Here is a 17,333-nt window from a genome sequence, read left to right as displayed (position 1 = left end):
TAAGTTCTGGTGTGGGTAGATTTGTTTCATCCCTTCAGCTTTTAATAGCTGACAAGGAAGAGTTGCGTGTATACTGGTTGCAGTTAGAAGAGTTGCAGCAATCAACACTTCCGTGCCTGTTAAATATCGTGTCAGACTTATTTCGCAATACAAATGCATTCTGGGTAAAGCTTTTCAAAGCAACTACCAAGTCACGTGACCGATAGAGGCCGTACATATTAGAGCTGGATGAGGTTAAATCATGGAGTTTTAAACATACAATTTTCTACTAATAGTTTATCAGATGTGGGTTATTGTGGGATTATTTGTTGGTTTATGTGGATCAAATCGTCGTTGCATCTGTTTTCGTTTTTGTTGGTACAGTGAGTGGTAACTTTAGTAAAATTGCGTTGTGATTTAGACCCCTACCACTGTTTTCCCCCAAAATAAATATTTTTATTTACTAAAACCGCAAAGCACGATGGGATATACCAACCAGAATGGTTCCGCCCACTCAGTGGAGGACTCACACTAACGCCAGAGACTGTAGCATATTTGGTAACACGTATTATACTAGTGTTTGCTTCACTCTAAAATCCCACCGTTTCTCTGCATTACACTGTAGTAATGCACGGTAGCTGTAACAGTATGCAGTATATATTATATCAATAGCCAGCATCTGAGGTGGCTGTCCGACAGTTCCGACTTCTGCCACATAGCTGTGCTCCATCTCCGTGTTAATAACCCCAACTGGGTGGATATACTTGGAAATCTTAGGGGGGTTCCTGTACGGTAGTAATTTTACAATAGCAACGTTTGCACCCTAAAAGGATTGTAATTCAGTTTTTACATTTTTAAAACCAGAGATTTGACATCCTAGTTTATACATTACATTGCATTATTTTCTGGGAAAAATGGGTTCACTCTGCTGGTTATCAAAGAAACACATCTTAATCAGTACAAAAAATAAGTTGGCTACAATGTAATGTAGAAATGACAATAATTTCCACAGAACTTCCAAACTTACGTTTATTTAAACCTTTTTCTGCAATTCTTTTCCATATTATTGTAGTGAAGCTTTACACAGTCAGACATGTCAGTATTTTAAGTTTGTTTAAGGTTAGTTACTCAAGAAAGTTGACTGTCATCTGGTGTGAGATGTAACACACTAGAAACATAGTTAAAGATAAAATATATCCTTTTTATTATTCATATGGAAATACAAAATGCAGAAACATGCATTGGTAATGGCATAAATACAGTAGGATCAACATACAAAAAATAATTATAAAAGAAACTGGAAAAAATTAAGCTCATGGAAGCTTCCACTGTTATAGTGGTGGAAAAATACCATGTGCTTGTCATGTAGACACAGAGACAATTGCGTACTGAATAAAGAGAAAAAGCAAAAAAAACACATATACATTACATTATTACACATAAACATGTACTTTGGTCAATAACAAAGCAAAAAGATCATAAATGCACCGGTCAGTGGACTGAATTATTCAGACGAAGTATGAAGTTTGATACACAATATATAAATATAAAAGCATCTTTAGTGATCAATGTGGAATAATCAGTTTAACTATAACATTGAATTAGTGGTAATAAAAGCAATAAAATGAAAGCTAGTGGACCAAAGCCGCACTATAATAGTCTGTTTTGTTGACTAAAGGCCTCTTAAGTGAGTGCATGTACCATAGATTCTTTCCGGCGGACACCTTAAAAGACAACTTAATCCTACAAGGTGCTCTTTCTCACAAAACCACTCATATTTCCACATTTGTGTGTTTTGTCATCAGACAGTTTGGCATTTATTATATGGATATATGTAGCTCTTAAAAATATAGATAATATGAATATCAAAATACTGTCACACAAAATATGATGAGTCTTGAGTTGATAATGGATCATAACTGTGATGACTAAGTCAAAACTAACTACAACACAATCTATAAATATCACAATTTTGTGCCTTAGTACAAGTCCTTATTCCATGCTTTTTAAAAATTAACAAGTCGCCTGACACCATGTTTTAGCTTCATTTCTGAGCCTGTGGTGACACTATTGTAAACCCAGCACAGTAATACATTTTACAAATAACATTCACCATAATAAGTGTATCAATACACTCCAATTTAAATGTTTTGTTTCAGGGCGTGGCTTGGATTATTAGTGTCAGTCACCATGTAAGAATAGCACCTTGGAGCTACGCTAGAAGCTCACAGTAAAAAGATGTGTGCACAGGGTATGCACACTAGGCACTTCTTTAACACACGTGTCTAAATTCACACATGGTCACACGATGCATGCATGTACATCCATGCACACAGTTAAGACCTGAGAATGAAGAGTTGAAAGTTAAAATACGCTTGCTCAACTACCTTTACTAAATTAATATGCATTATTTACTCTGGATACAGGAAACTGTCTAAAAATGCTTAAACCCATCAGAAAGTTGACAAAGAGATTCTTCCACAACATGTTAGAATTGTTTTGGCTTTGTGTGGCACTTAGCAATTCTAAACACAACGTATGTATTCCTAGCTGATGTTAACGGCGAGATAATAATAATAATAATAATAATAATATAGCATAATAACATAATATAGAGCTCAAACTGGTTCACTCAGCATTCCAATACTAACTTTTTATAAAACATCCTTCGTAAAAAGCTGAGCTAAATCTGCTCTGCTCTGAAGAAAATGGGACTTTTTTTCACATTAATGTGCTTTACACTTAATTAAAACCTCGAGGCATACCTGAACTCACTCCAAGGTACACCATAGCACATTTTAGAGCTTTTACACTCCATTACTTCTCTGGGAAGGAACCAGATTGCCTAAAAAAATGCATTTTTTAAGAGTTTTTTCACATGAACGATCCACATATGATTCTAAACCCTGCCCATCTTGCAAGTGAGGCAGATAAAATGGTACAAAATGAATCTCTACACAGCTGAAGCTGTTTTGATTTTTCAGCATAGATGACAATAGTATGCATCCAGACATTTAAAAAGTTCCAAGGACAGAAAAAAAAGGAATAGAAAACATAGGCTTTAAAACCACAGAGTCGTAGCACGTTGGCATATCCTGCCCCTCCAACTACACCATGAACTGGGTGTATCCCTCAGCTCCTGTGACGATCACATCCATCCAGATCCTCATGGCCTCAGGAGAGGGAGCAACCATGTAGTAGACTCTGTCATGAGTCTTTACACTGAAGGTCAGGGAGGGGTTTGGGCTCTGAGGGAGAGGAAGGAGAAACAGGAACAGAAGGAAAAAGTAAGAGGAAGAGATATCTAAATTAGAAGACAATAAATCACTTTTCAAGACGGGACTTATTTGCATCTCGTGTAGAAACATAATGCAGGACATACTGTAGATGTAAACACATACCTTGTGTGCATTCTTTAAGTGATCATAATACACTTCTTCAATAGCTTGGAAGTAGATGACTCCTTTCAGCTTGGCTTCGTGCTTGTCTGAAGAAGAAAAAACAGTAGCTATAACATATACATTAAATGTATAAATACAAATGTGTGACAATGGGCTGTATCATGTTCAATTTTAGTTCTATTTATTGATTTGTATTTTAAATGGGGGTGGTGATGGGGCAATGGATAAGATGCCTGCCTATGGTGTGAGAGACCCAGGTTCAATCCCCCTCTGTAACCCATCCCTGAGCAAGACACTTAACCCCTCGTTGCTCCAGAGGTGTGCAACCTCTGACATGTATACCAATTGTAAGTTGCTTTGGATAAAAGTGTCAGCTAAATGAGTAAATGTGTGTAAAATATACAAAATATTAATTACACTTAAATATACTGTATATGTAAAATACCTGTGTATGTAACTCCATTTATGTGGATGCTGCATACACATATTCCATGTTGTCTGGGTATTTGTATCAGTGCTTATGTGGTAGATTTTGTGCATCTTCTGCCCTACCTGCATAGTAGGAGAGTGTGCGTCGGTTGCGGTCAAAGACGAACCAGCGCTTCTTCCAGGTTTTGATTTTGCCTCCCATTTTGACCAAGTAGCCACGGCAGGTCTTTTCAGAGATGGACAAGTGGAAGCATGTGTCTGTGCTGTGGCCTGCCGACTCAATGTGAGCCCGCAGGTCAAAATCGTCCTTTCGCACCGGCAGGTACCGTGTTAGTGGCCGGGACTGGAGGGAAAAGAGTGAAAGGGTTTACTGAAAAAGAGAGGTTCAAGTAATGGCTTTGTCGTATTTATGATTTGTTTTGCATTTATTTAATTCATAAGAATCATGCAGATGTACATCATATGTTAAGAGTGATTAAAGTACAAGATTCTTCCTTCTGTTGCCAACAGTCGATGGTTCAGGCAAAAGAACAAAAGATGAAGGAAGAAGCAAACCAAGAACTGTAAGCAGAGACGTGATTGAAACCATACAGAAAGAAGGAAGCATGCATAAAAAGGTGACATCAAGTTCAAAGTAATCTTTTGGGTAAAAATGACAGCATGAGAAACCTCTCTTTCTGTTGAGAAAAAGCTTTACTGGTTGCAACAAGGTTCAAACAGGTGATTAAAGAACGTGCTGTACCAAATAACCGCATATTGAGAAACACTGCAGCTACTTCCCTATTGTGAATGAACATTTCTGAGTGGAACACACATCTTTTATGCTCCCGTCTTGTTTTTCTTTCCTACCTGTGCCCTCTGTTTCTCTCGCAGTTTCACCTCACGGTCGATGAGTTTCTGGCGTCTGTTCGTCTCCTCTTGTAGCCTTTTCTCCAGGTCCTCCCTTCTTCTCCTTTCCTCCTCCAGTGCCTGCTTCCGCATGTCCATCTCTCGCTCCTGAGGAATCATTTAAATTGTTGCAACGTTTTCAAACACACACACACACACACACACACTTAAAGTCTCTGTGTCTTTAGGTTTCGGGATTTATCACAAAGGCAAACCAAGGGTCATCATTAGTGCTTTTATATATTTGGCCCATGTCTACCATTAACAAGCTGTAAAACAGTGAAAACAAAAGGATAAAATCAGTGTGATTCTGATTTTGTCTCATGCTGACCTTGTGTTCGAGGAGGCTTTTCCTCTCTGCCTGGGCTTCTCTCAGCAGACGCTCCATCTCCTCTAGCTTGGCCACATTTGAAGTACTGGCACTGCAGCGCATGCACACACACACACACACACACACACACACACACACACATCAGACAACAACTTTTTTTCTCTCTGTACAATAAACCACTTGGCATACAGTCAACACCAAATCAACTGTCAGGTGGTTGAACCTGAAACACACTGAAAATGTGATGAAACAGAGCGGCTGCCAAGTTAATCAATTAAACCTGCTACAACAGCAGTCAGCGTGACAAAGTGAATCCATTCAGACTTTTCCACATGTTTTTTCAGGTGTTACATAATTTCAGAGATTAGGTTAGTGCCAGTTAGTGGATGTACATATATATTTAGCTTTGTATCAAAGCTATCGCTGAGAAGGTGGAGTATATAGTCTTGATTCAAAATATAGTGGAGAAGACATGGCTTAAAGTGTTCTGTTTAGCATTCCAACATAAAGGCTTCACTCTCCTGAGAATACTCCCGATTATTCACTATTTATCTGTGTCTGTGTGTGTGTTTGTGTGTGTGTGTGGATACTCTTAAAAAATATGGGAGATTTTATTAATATTTGTAACCACCAGAAAACAATCCACAAATGTGTACTATGATGCGCAAATATTTCACTATCTATAAATATGTGTTTTTACATTTGTAATGTGAAAATTCATATTCACAAAAATACAGAGTGACTTCTACACACTAAACAGTTTTTGCACATTTGCAAATTGCTTTCTGTCAGTTTGTGGGTTATGTTACATTTGTAACTTCCTTTTTACAAATTTTTTGAATTTTGTCCAATGTGTAGTGCGGAGATCTGTAAAAAAAAAAAAAAAAAAAAAAAAAAAATATATACACACATATACACACACACACACACACATTTGAAAGTACTGTTGTACCTACTGTTTGTAGGAGCTATTGTAAACTCTATGTATAAGGTTACGGTCTTCAAAAGTACAGTCAATGTCCATTTTGCATGAAAACCTGTATTTTTTGTAAAGCTCATGAGTAGGGTTTACATGACACCTCAACACTGGAGATCTATCTTGGGGTGCCGTTTCCAACCAACCTAAGACTGACATTACTGGGGGACCTCTTAGACAACATGAGGGGCAATGTACACTTTATCAGACTAGCCCTATTGCAGCTAATAATTGAATAGCCATTCACTGGACCACGGGTAATAAAAAGTAAATTTATGTCAATTGTGTCATTTAGGTTGATGTGAAAATTTGAATACCACTCAAGATTTGGGTAAACCACAGAAAGACTGAATGCAAGGCAAGAGAATAAATATACTACTGTGTACCTAATGCTTTGTCCTGTCAGTGTGTATATCTTGCAAGTTTCATCTTTCTCCTTTTTTGCCCATATGGACTTGGTTTATTAACACTGTTTGTACTGATTACATTTGACCTTTTTGTGGGGAAGAAAGAAATAGAAATAAAAAGTAATCTTTTTAATAATTTCACGTCAAAAGATGTTATAAATTAATTGAAATGCAGTATTCCTGATTGGGCTTTATAGAATACATAACTTCTCTGCTTTTCATATACTTTTACAAAGCTTTGTTTCACAGCTCTGACAGGAAGGTGTAACATATTACTACAAACACAATTTTCAGGCTTATATTTATCTAAATATAAATGTAAACAGTGATAAAGTATTCAATAGTAAACTATATACACTAGTACAGAAAAATTTAGACTGCGGAGAGTCGAGTGGTCCAGCAGAAGCAGAAGTTGTTGTCTCCTACAGATGACCTTGGGTACTGCAATGGATATTCTTACAACTCATGAGAGGCAATGTCGCTACTGCCACCTGCTGGTGTAGCTAATGAACCGATCTCACATTTACAGATCTCTGTTTACAGATCACTGTGGTACAGAGTGGAAAACATTTCACAAATGCATAAAAAGGAAGTCACAAATGTAACATGACCTGCAAATTGACATGAAATGATCCGCAAATGTGCAAAAACTGTTTGGTGTGTAAAAATAGATCCACAAATGCGTAAATAATTTGTATGTGAAATTAAAATATGTGTGTACAGAGTAAATTGTACATATTTGCAAATTGCACTGTATTTTTGTGGATATGATTTTACACAACACAAATGTAAAAATACACGTTTTGGGTAGTGAGATATTTGTGTATACTTTTTTTTTTTTCTCAGATCCCCGCAGTACACATTGGACAACATTCCACAAATATGTAAAAAGGAAGTTACAAATGTAACATGACCCACAAATTGACAGAAAGCTATTTGCAAATGTGCAAAAACTGTTTAGTGTGTAGAAGTCACTCTGTATTTTTGTGGATATGATTTTACACATCACAAATGTAAAAATACATATTTGTAGATAGTGAAATATTTGCGCATCATAGTACACATTTGTGGATTGTTTTCTGTGGGTTACAAATATTAAAGTCCAATAAAATTTTCCATAAAAAAAGACCATTAGGAAAGGCAAACTAAAAATCAGACCATCTCTCTATAGAACTTTCTGTCTCTCTGCTGTACCACTGTCAAAGGTTTTCAGTTTAGAACAGCAGGCCTAGTCCAGCTTCAGGTTTCCCAGAGTGCAGATGGTCTACACATGACACGCATGATTGACTGACATCACAGGGAAGGGACTTGTTTGTACGTTTGTCATGTTTCTCTCTCTCTCTGCCTCTGACATGCAAACACACAAATTCTCTCTTATCCGGAGCCAGAAGGAAATGGATACCCACTGTTAATCTGTGATGATGTTACAACATTGTTTTGATGAATGGTACGCATTAGACTCAGCCTAAACAAATCAGGAAGGAAGGGAGAGAGAAGCGCGAGAGAGAAGCAGAATGGTAATCGAAAAGAGAAAAAATGATTGGGGGGGGTTGAAAAGATGAAGAAAAAGCAAGCGCAAGCAGAGAAAAAAAATGCTTTCCCGCTCTCTGGTTTTTTATTTTTTCAAAATCATTTGACAGTTTCATGTAAAATCATCAACACAGCTCTTACTCTATAATCGGCCAAAGTTTTAACTGAATACCGCCAATTTACATAACAGGGAATTTTTGATGAATAATAATAATTGATTGTTAAAAACTTGCTAAAAACTTACTAGGTAGTTAACGCCAACTATAATTCACATTGTATGCCATATTTTTGACCAGTACTTGCATCAAGACTCCAACTAATCTAACATCACACATCCCTTTCCCTGTCATTACTCGCATAAACATTAATCCAAACTCATTGTAGCATCCATCCTTTCTTCCCTTCCTCACACCCCCTTGCCATTCTCTTACCTCAATCGATGAGAGGGAATCGCACGCATAGTCATTGTAGACTAACCCAGTTCAAATCTATTTATTAGCCTGTTTGGATTACTTGAGAAGAAATGTATTTATCTTCCATCTCCAGAAAATGGGACATATCACAGACATGAGAAAAAAATCCTGTTCTATTATAAATCGACTTTTTTTATCCCGCACTGATCCAGATTCCACCGCACACGTCTGCCAGTCCAATCTAAGCCGGTACAACACAGACCAACTGGGACCATACTGAGGATCAGAGGCACCCTGTTCCAGGAACACTTGCAATGCATAGAGGTCAATCTGCAAATGTTTCGTGACTGTGAAAAATCTATCTGCAGAAACGAGGCTGTACCGATCATACCATTCAGAGAAACAAGAGGAGGGGAGACAAAAGACAGATGCAACCAATGGAAAAAGGAGAGAAGGAGAACAGGCACACATGGTTTTAGTCTAGACCCCCAAATGTACCTCCACACTCGTACTCGTTAGCTCAGTTCATCTGAACCCGAGGGGGTTGACGGTGAACACACACACACACACACACACACACACTTTTCCGTCTTCCGTAACCTGACCCTTAAAACACTAATCAAGAGTCCCCCTTAACTCATATAACACACGCACACAGTTCTACACATCTTATTCTCCAAGGAGGCGACCATGAAAGGCGGGAAAAACCTCCACTTTGCAGCTTCACACATTTTTTTCATTAACTCACTCTATTCTTTCTTTGTTGCCCCCCTCCCATCCCCGCCCACAGTCAGTGTTTCATATTATGAACACAATGGGACATATTTGTGTCTCTGAGTTTTCAACTGTCTGCCTCCTGTCATATTTCAACCTTTCAACGTTTCTGTCATTTCCATCGTTCTTGGTCTGTCAGTTTTCCCACAGTCCTTCCTTCAAATCATTCTAAGATGACTGATGAAAGTAGCGGTGAGAAATGTTGATCGGCACATACTTTTCGGTTTTCAAGCTGAACACAATCTACGCTTCAGTCAGAAACACACACCACTTCAGGCTTCTTTTTTGTTTCTGCTACTTGCATTAATATCCACAGACACAAACGACACTAGCTGGGGACACGTACCTGGAGACATTGTCAGGTGAACAAGCAGAGATGCTGGTTTCAATGGAGTCGCTACTATCCACACTCATTGTGTCAAAGGCCTGGTTGTCATGGTACCCAAAGGCATCGAGGTAGATGTTGGTCTGGGAAGCTGCTCGGGAGCCAGTCTGACCTGGAAACACACAGAAGAGAAAACAACTTCAGTAAAGACTAGCACTGCTTATTCTTCTTCTGCATGCATGCTCACTTGTGTTGTACCTGTCTGTGTCACTCCATCTGGGCCATCAGATTGCCCAGATGGCTTTGATGTAGGATTGCAATGCCCCGCCACTGTGAGATGCTCTTATACGTTCAGTGAAAAACAAATCCACACCTTATTGGTGTAACTAGTCTTGTTAAATATGTGTCCAAATAGAAGCTCTCACAAAAAACATCTACAACACGAGTACAAAAGAGTTCTAAACGTAGTTTCGGCAGTCGAACGAGGTCTGAGAAGAAAATGAGATGTCCTCAGAAGCTGAAAGAGGAATGTTTGCAAAATTATGTTGCAGATACTTAAAAGAGAGACTAACTCTACCCTGTGGGTACAGGAAGAAACAGAAAAAAAACCTGATACCATCTGCCCCATGTAGCAGTCCCACCCATCTGATGAGCCAGATCAAGGGACCAAAGGGACTGAGGGACCAGATGCACATGCCAATTTTTTTGGATATCTACTTTGTAAACGTGCAGCTATGAATGTCATCTTTGAAAGATCAAAACTTATCTTTCATTTAAAACCTAACATGGAAAATGGGCACGGTGTCCTTGAGGTAACAGACCGTCCTTAATCTTTCAGCAGCTAAATCTGCTATCAAAACCACATGTCATCAAACACCCAAACAAAGGGCAAAAGGATTATACTCTGTAGAGTGAACAGCAGATTGTCTTAATGATGGGAAATGGCTGGTTAACATTTGAGGTAGGATGTTGACTGTTGAGAAATCTACTTCTAAGCAGTTACAAACTAACATATCAATTTTCAAAAATGTTCGTACTCAGACCAGAACCTCTGCTGAATACTCACAGAAACAACACTCTACACCACATTTTCATTTCTGCACTTTCCCCTCTGAGAGATAAAAAAATAAGAAAGTTTGTAATCCAACAAAACACAATGAGGTGCACACCCACACACTAAACCTCTAATAAGGAAAAATGTTATAAGGTGTATTTTCATGCGAGTGCTTGTGCGAGTGAAGGAGACACAAATAAGAGAGCAAACAGACAGACACAGATAGCCTTTGTAAGTGAAGTTACGGTACATGTATCTCCATGTATTTGTTTACCAACATGTACTGTCTTTATCCTTATATATGGTTTCTAAGTGTGTTTGTTCATGTGTGAGCAGATGGGTGTTGTGCATGTGAGTGTGTGTACCTTTATGCAGACGTCGAGATTCAGTTTCCTTGTTGGATAAGGAGAGAATTCTTGGAAGAATGCTGCCACAACTTGTGCTCTGTACCAGGGGCTGATGGGACTATAAACAACCAAGAAGAAACATTTTTACTTCCTTGTTTTAGTAATTCAAACAAATCTGGCATCTTCAAAATTACACAATACAAATGAATGTTGAATTTGGGGAAATAATATATAGATAGACCAATGACGGACATTAAATGATTTGCACTGATTTCCGATATTTACATCTACGTGTGTGCACCTTGTTAGGGAAGCTGCGTCCCAGCGTTGCACACGTGAACTGGGGGTTCATGGTGGGTGTGGTTTTCTTCCTGGGTAATGTGTCACTTAGATGGGAGCCGCCTTCTCTGTCAGACCTCTTCCTCTCCTCCAGCAAACGGAAATGCTGATCAAACACACATACACACACGCGCGCGCACACACACACACACCCCAACAGAGGGTAGGGGATGTAAATTACATTGTTAATTGATTATCAACTAACATTTATCTTATCTGATTAATTTGTCAAAATGATCCAATTTCATATTAGGTCATAACATGACATTGTCCCACTCTTTTTAAAAGAAAATGTAATGACTTAAAAGTATTACGTATTATAAAAAAATACACTGTGGCAAAACACATCCGTACTGATTAATTTGCCTTTTCATTTAGACTGATACAATCTAAATGCGATTAAAAATCTTGATCAACATTGTTAATTGTGCACTACAACTGCATTTACTGCAATTATTTATTAAAATCAACATTAATCAATCAAAGTCATTTTGTAAAATGTGAATCTGGTTTCTACACAATGTGTTTGCCACATAAAACCAGACAAACACACAGTTGCAGATACGCAAACACAAACACACACACAAACACACATTACCTGCCTGTGTCGGTGTTTTTTGACAGGAAGGGGAGGCGGGGGAGAGTCAGGGAGGGGAGAGGGGTCGCGATATGACACCATGTTCTCTGGCCAATGCACAGAGGGTGTTTTGGGGAGGGGGCGGGAATTCAGATGGGAGGAGGAAGAAGAGGAGGAAGAGGAGTGACAGTCGGAGGGTGAGGAAGAATGACAGAGCTTTAAAAAGAAGAGAGGAAAATTGTCAGAAATCTGAAATAGTGGAAAAGAAGGAGAGAAATTATGGGGAAAAATAACCACACCCTTAAACACACACACGCTTTACATCAAATCTGGGTGCTAAACTACACACGCAAGCCCTTGACACCACTGCACACACCTCATCCTCCTGTGGTTTAGGGAGGTCGCCGTCAGGGGAGGGGTTTGCCTCGGACACAGGAGAGACAGTGGCCAGAGTGGGGGTAGGGGCGGGTTTAGGATCCCCCCCAAGCTGTGAGTAAAGCTCATTGATTTCACTGACTGTGACATAGCCCTGGAAAATGTCATGTGGAGAAATGGGGGAGAGAGAAGGGGTGAGGCATAGCATGATGTGAGTATTAAGATGTTGCCAATTAGTTGTTAGAATGAGGCAGAATTTGCTGTCGATTTTAAAAGTTTTGAAGGAAAAATAGAACAAAAAGTCTTTTCACTTAGAAACAAGGGGCTTAGACACTGTACTGTTAACATTTACTGAGTGGAGTACACAAGACAAAAACATTCTTACAAGATTATTGCATTATTAATATATGTCAGTATAAGCTGTGCATAGAATTCAAGAAATAAGCTCAAATCAGCTCAAAACTGGCAGAAAAACTGAAAGGGGAAAAAGAAGCAACCAGAGGGAGAGGAGGAATGAAGGACAGGAAGGAAGAATGACATGGATTTAAACAAACTATCTGGACAAAGAGGGAAACAGAAAGGGATATATTAGTAAAACAAAAGTACCTCAGTATTCTTGAGAAAAATAGAGGGAAGGAAGGATGAGAGGGAACACAAGTTGACTGGAGGAGGAGAAATTGGGGCAGAAGTGGTGTGACAGCAACGGTCACTAAAAGACTGACACACATCAGCCAGAGAGGCTGTGTCCTAGCAAGCAGAGAAGGAAACCCCAACGATTAAAAAGCCATGTCCGCCTTAAGAGTCTTAATGAGTTCAAAGACGAGGACAGTTCTAATTTTCTTGTCTGACAGCTGTCAAACCTACCTCTCTTAGAGTGAAACCCCGGCCACCAGTGAGGTCAGCATATTTTCTTTCCAACCTGGTGAGGTTTTCTTTCTCCTAACAGACAGAATAAGGAACAAAGGAAATAGAAGGCAACGTTAAAAACAAAACAAACCTCTTCTTGATGGGTTTATATTTCCATTCATACACAAGGAACATAGACATTCTCGTACCCTTTGCAGCATTGCTTCGAGGTTGCTCCTCTCCTTCAAGAAGCTCTCCTTCTCTCTCTGAGCCTGATGGGTAATCTGTACTGCCTGCTTTTTCAGAGTTAACAGTCGCTCCTGAAGGAAAAGCAAAACAAGCTTGATACGTGTTTCAAGCTCGCATGACACTAATGCCCAAGCTACTAAATGAAATAAGTTTGCATGCCTTTAAACCATTAAAAACAGAGATTCAACTCAAGCAGCAGAACAAATAGGGATTTTTCACCATGAACCAGTACTTCTCAGAAAAGGCTCTACATATTTTTTTTTAAATCATAATATAAAAATGTAATATTGTACTGTTTACATTTTCCCCCAAACAGATAGCTGTTACCTTGCGAGTGACAGTGCTCCGCTGGTAGTCTGCGATATCCCGGAGAAGCCGCTGCGTATGGGTCTCCTTCTCCTCGTCCTGCCTGCTCTCGCTCTCCAGCTGCTGGAACTCCAGGTCCTCAAAACGCTTCGTCTCCGCCTCGAGCACCTCACAGTCCTGACACAAACACACACAAGAAATAATGCACAGGTAAACAGGCGGGTCAAAAAAAGCATTTATACAGGACAAAAGTAGCTGCACATCCTTATATAGTACATACACTCGAGAAAACATGCAAGATGCAGATGAACGTAAACAAAAAACTACCTGTAAACAAGACCAAAGGACATGTACTCACAAAATTCACAGGGGATGTTTGGCAGTTAAATGCGTGCAAATACATCAGTGTAATAAAATGCTGAACACTTGACTGATTGATCCTTTATCAATCAATTAACTAAACAAACAATTCAAATAAATGATCTAATAGATCCTGTGTTCATGGAGGTGTTCATAAACAACCTGACATGGAAAAAACTGAAGCTAATGTGAAAATTGCTTACCATATTGATTGTTATGAAACTGCTTTGAGATAAACAGAAATATGCACGAAATTATGTATCAAAAATCACTTTTTCATCCAACAATACACTGACAAAGACAAAGCAAACCACACACACAGATCCCTGATGGTTCAACAGTCATGCAGACTAGTGCACCAAAGCATAACCAGTGTATGTGTAAACATGCATAATGTTGCATCCTTTAAGCATTCCCCCAAATACAGATGATGTGGGAAGGAGGGCAAATTAGCAAAGGAAAGAAAATGTGTGCATGTTCACATGCACGTCCAAGTATGCGAGGATCACGTGTATCTGTCTATGTGAGTCTGTTCATGTTTACACCTATCCAAATACCCGTTTTGAGGGTCAAAGTGCATATGTGCACATATATCTGCTTTTGTTCTGGCTCTCTTCTATCAGTGTATGCATGCACGGCTATTGCATGTTGAGTGTTCTTACTTCTCCGCTCGTCTATGTGTTCTATTTGGTCTGTATGGATGGATCCATTGGTTTACACACTCATGTACATATTTTCCTGTGCGTGTGTTTGTGAGGTGTGTGTGTGTGTATGTGTGTGTGTGTACTGACCCTGGCCAACTGCTCCTGCAGGGGCTCCTTGGTGGCCTCAGGGCAGCTGTCCAGCTGGGAGCGCTGCTCACATACAATCTGAGCCAACCTCTCTACTCTGCCCCTTTCTGCCTGCAGCAACTCGCATGCCTGGCATACATACACACACACACACACACACACACACACACACACACACACACACACACACGTACATACATGCCCGCACAAACACACATTCACGCATGTACACATTTGTTAATGTGTACATATACACAAAGAGACACACATGCACACGCACACACACAGGACAGAGAGAGGATGGCAGCGTTAGTGGGACTGGGGAGCCACAGTTAGTCACTACGGCGACCATGTTGGCATGATTAGCCTAGGGGACGTAGGGAGGGAAAGCTGGAGAAAAAAATCAACAAAAGGGATGGAGAACTGGGGTGGGAATTGAGTAGAAATGAAGGCATGAAGGTAGTAGGAACAGCGTCATGAGTTCTATCTCTCCCACATTTATTTGTCTGTTTGTTTGAATGGAAATGATTGAGGGAATGAGTAAGAAGAAGGAATGGCTCAGCAGATGTAATGGTCCTCTCATTAAGTACCACAACATATACAGGCGTCCAAAATCAAGCACTCAACTTCACTTACTCTTCAACAGAAGTTCAACAATACTTATCTATCTCATCGTTCAGTCTCTCTCTGCCTCAGTATCACCATGTGATTTTATCCTGTACAATATCTACCGACTGTGGAGTCCATGGAAATTTCAAAATCCGGCTAGGACTCAATCCAACAGAGGTGCACACAAACACACACAACAAATTCAATCTGCTTATCCACCTACACATCCCACTCTGTCAATGATATCATTTATTGGTATACATGTAGACACACACGCACACACGCACACACACACACACACACACACACACACGCTTACCCACACCCAGGACTGTCACACAGGAGTGTGTGTAAGATAGGATCACTTGGTGACCGCTCTTCCCTGGGCTGCATTAACACATATATATTTGGACCAGAGATAGCATGAGGGGGATAAACACCTACCAGTTAGTCACATGACCCCTAAATGTACAAGGTCTCAGATGAGCGTATGTATTTTCTATCCCGCACGCACATAGACACCTTGGGAAGGGAAATACGTGTCTGGTTGAAATCCAAGTTTAGTGTACACATTTCAAGATGATATAGTAAGAAAAAACATTTTTTTACATTAGTTACAGTACTTGCCCTATACTAATGTCGCTTTCCAGACCCTCAGCAAAGACATTCAAACAATTTGCTGAAGATGTATCATTGAACACTTTAGTATGTGGAGTAATGCTCTCTGCATTTCAACTGTCCTCTCATCTCTCATGGGCTCTTGTTCTGCGTCAGCCGTTATAAATTTCCCAGAAGTTTCCCTCGCGCTCACATTGTTTTACAATGAAGCGTAGCCTGTTAAATACCTTTTCTTTTTCCTGCTGGGACTTGGTCTCCAGTTCAGCCATCTTGTTGTGAAGTCCTTCCAGAGCATCTTTTTCCTGCTGTAGGGCAGCTACCTCCGACTCCATCTCAGCCTCCACCAGAGCTTGCTCAACTTCCACCTTGGATAAAAACACACCAATAAGTAAGCCATTTGTAGTGATTGTGGTCTCTTTTGTGAGTTCTTTTTCTGAACAGAAGAGATTTTAAATCCCTAATTTATACTTACTTTATTAAATACTTTGCATAACACTACCTATTAATGTGTTACTGAACTGAAAATAAGTAGAATTCTTCACTTCTCTTTAAAAATAAGACCTCTAGATTAACATTAAACAATGAATTGTTAAAACGGCAACATTTTTGCGGCTGTGTCTGTCTGTCCAAAACACTATCGTCCCTCTCTTTGTCTTCTCTTTGTCTTCTCTTTGTCTTCTCTTTACCTCTCGGGCAGATTCGTCCATTTGGTTGTCCAGCTCTTTGATCTTTTGTTCCAGCTCCTCCATGTTGTTCAGCACCTGGATCCTCTCCTCTTCCACTCGCCTCACTTCCTCCTCTGAAGGCCTCACCTCCTGTCCGCGGCGACGAGCTGCATCATCTAGAGCCTGATAACAACATCATCAACAGACTCACAGATTGAACCATTGTTCTTCTTAATATTGGGGATTCCTGGTAAGTAGTTGTAATACTAATCACTGACACCACCAGTTCAATAATGTGGTGGCATGAAGTGAAAATAAGTGTACCAACAGTACTTTTAATTTTACCATATTCAATGAAAAAAACATTAAATCTTGTATTAAAGCTAAATAATAGCATTGACAGTGCTTAAAACTGTGGTGAAAATTTATGCTCTTTTACAGCAGAAAAATGTGAGCAGATACAAGCACACATACACCCACAAACACCAGCTGTCAATTTCAAATGGTAACACTTAGCCTACTCTAATCTAATGAATGGGCTGTAAATATCTCCCATCTGTGTATGTGAGGGATGTGTATGTTGATACTTTCCAAGTATTAAGAGGAGTGATCCTTGTCACTCTCATGTTTTCCAGAAAGAACAGGGAGTATAAACCCACATTAATCCTTATTAACCTTTGAAGAAGCAATGTCAAAGGTGCTACTTTAGCAGTCTTGTGCTCTTTTCATACAGGAGATGTGTAT

The 17,333-nt window shown here is 39.5% G+C and overlaps 1 protein-coding gene across 7 annotated transcripts in view; it reads right to left on the bottom strand.

Moving 5' to 3' along the window:
- Positions 1–1,159: 1,159 nt before the first annotated feature.
- phldb2b (pleckstrin homology-like domain, family B, member 2b) overlaps positions 1,160–17,333 on the bottom strand; it is a 43,671-nt gene continuing 27,497 nt past the window's right edge. For 4 of the 7 annotated variants that reach the window (XM_038725917.1, XM_038725943.1, XM_038725945.1 and 1 more), the window contains 15 exons: positions 16,611–16,772; positions 16,152–16,289; positions 14,698–14,826; positions 13,568–13,723; positions 13,201–13,311; positions 13,010–13,084; positions 12,147–12,299; positions 11,156–11,299; positions 10,873–10,972; positions 9,475–9,625; positions 5,029–5,119; positions 4,659–4,805; positions 3,933–4,152; positions 3,381–3,466; positions 1,160–3,227 (listed from right to left, as the gene is read on the bottom strand). In XM_038725917.1, coding sequence (XP_038581845.1) covers positions 3,087–3,227; positions 3,381–3,466; positions 3,933–4,152; positions 4,659–4,805; positions 5,029–5,119; positions 9,475–9,625; positions 10,873–10,972; positions 11,156–11,299; positions 12,147–12,299; positions 13,010–13,084; positions 13,201–13,311; positions 13,568–13,723; positions 14,698–14,826; positions 16,152–16,289; positions 16,611–16,772 — 2,004 coding nt within the window. In that variant the 3' untranslated portion in view covers positions 1,160–3,086. The other 3 variants (XM_038725926.1, XM_038725934.1, XM_038725946.1) reach the window with 3 other exon arrangements.

The sequence above is a fragment of the Micropterus salmoides genome, unplaced genomic scaffold (genome assembly GCF_014851395.1).
Source record: "Micropterus salmoides isolate LMB-PRFRI ecotype aquatic unplaced genomic scaffold, ASM1485139v1 Ms_hic_scaffold_1, whole genome shotgun sequence".
NCBI lineage: Eukaryota > Metazoa > Chordata > Actinopteri > Centrarchiformes > Centrarchidae > Micropterus > Micropterus salmoides.
The sequence above is the reverse complement of the archived record's forward strand: the minus strand, read 5'-3'. Positions and strand labels throughout refer to the sequence as shown.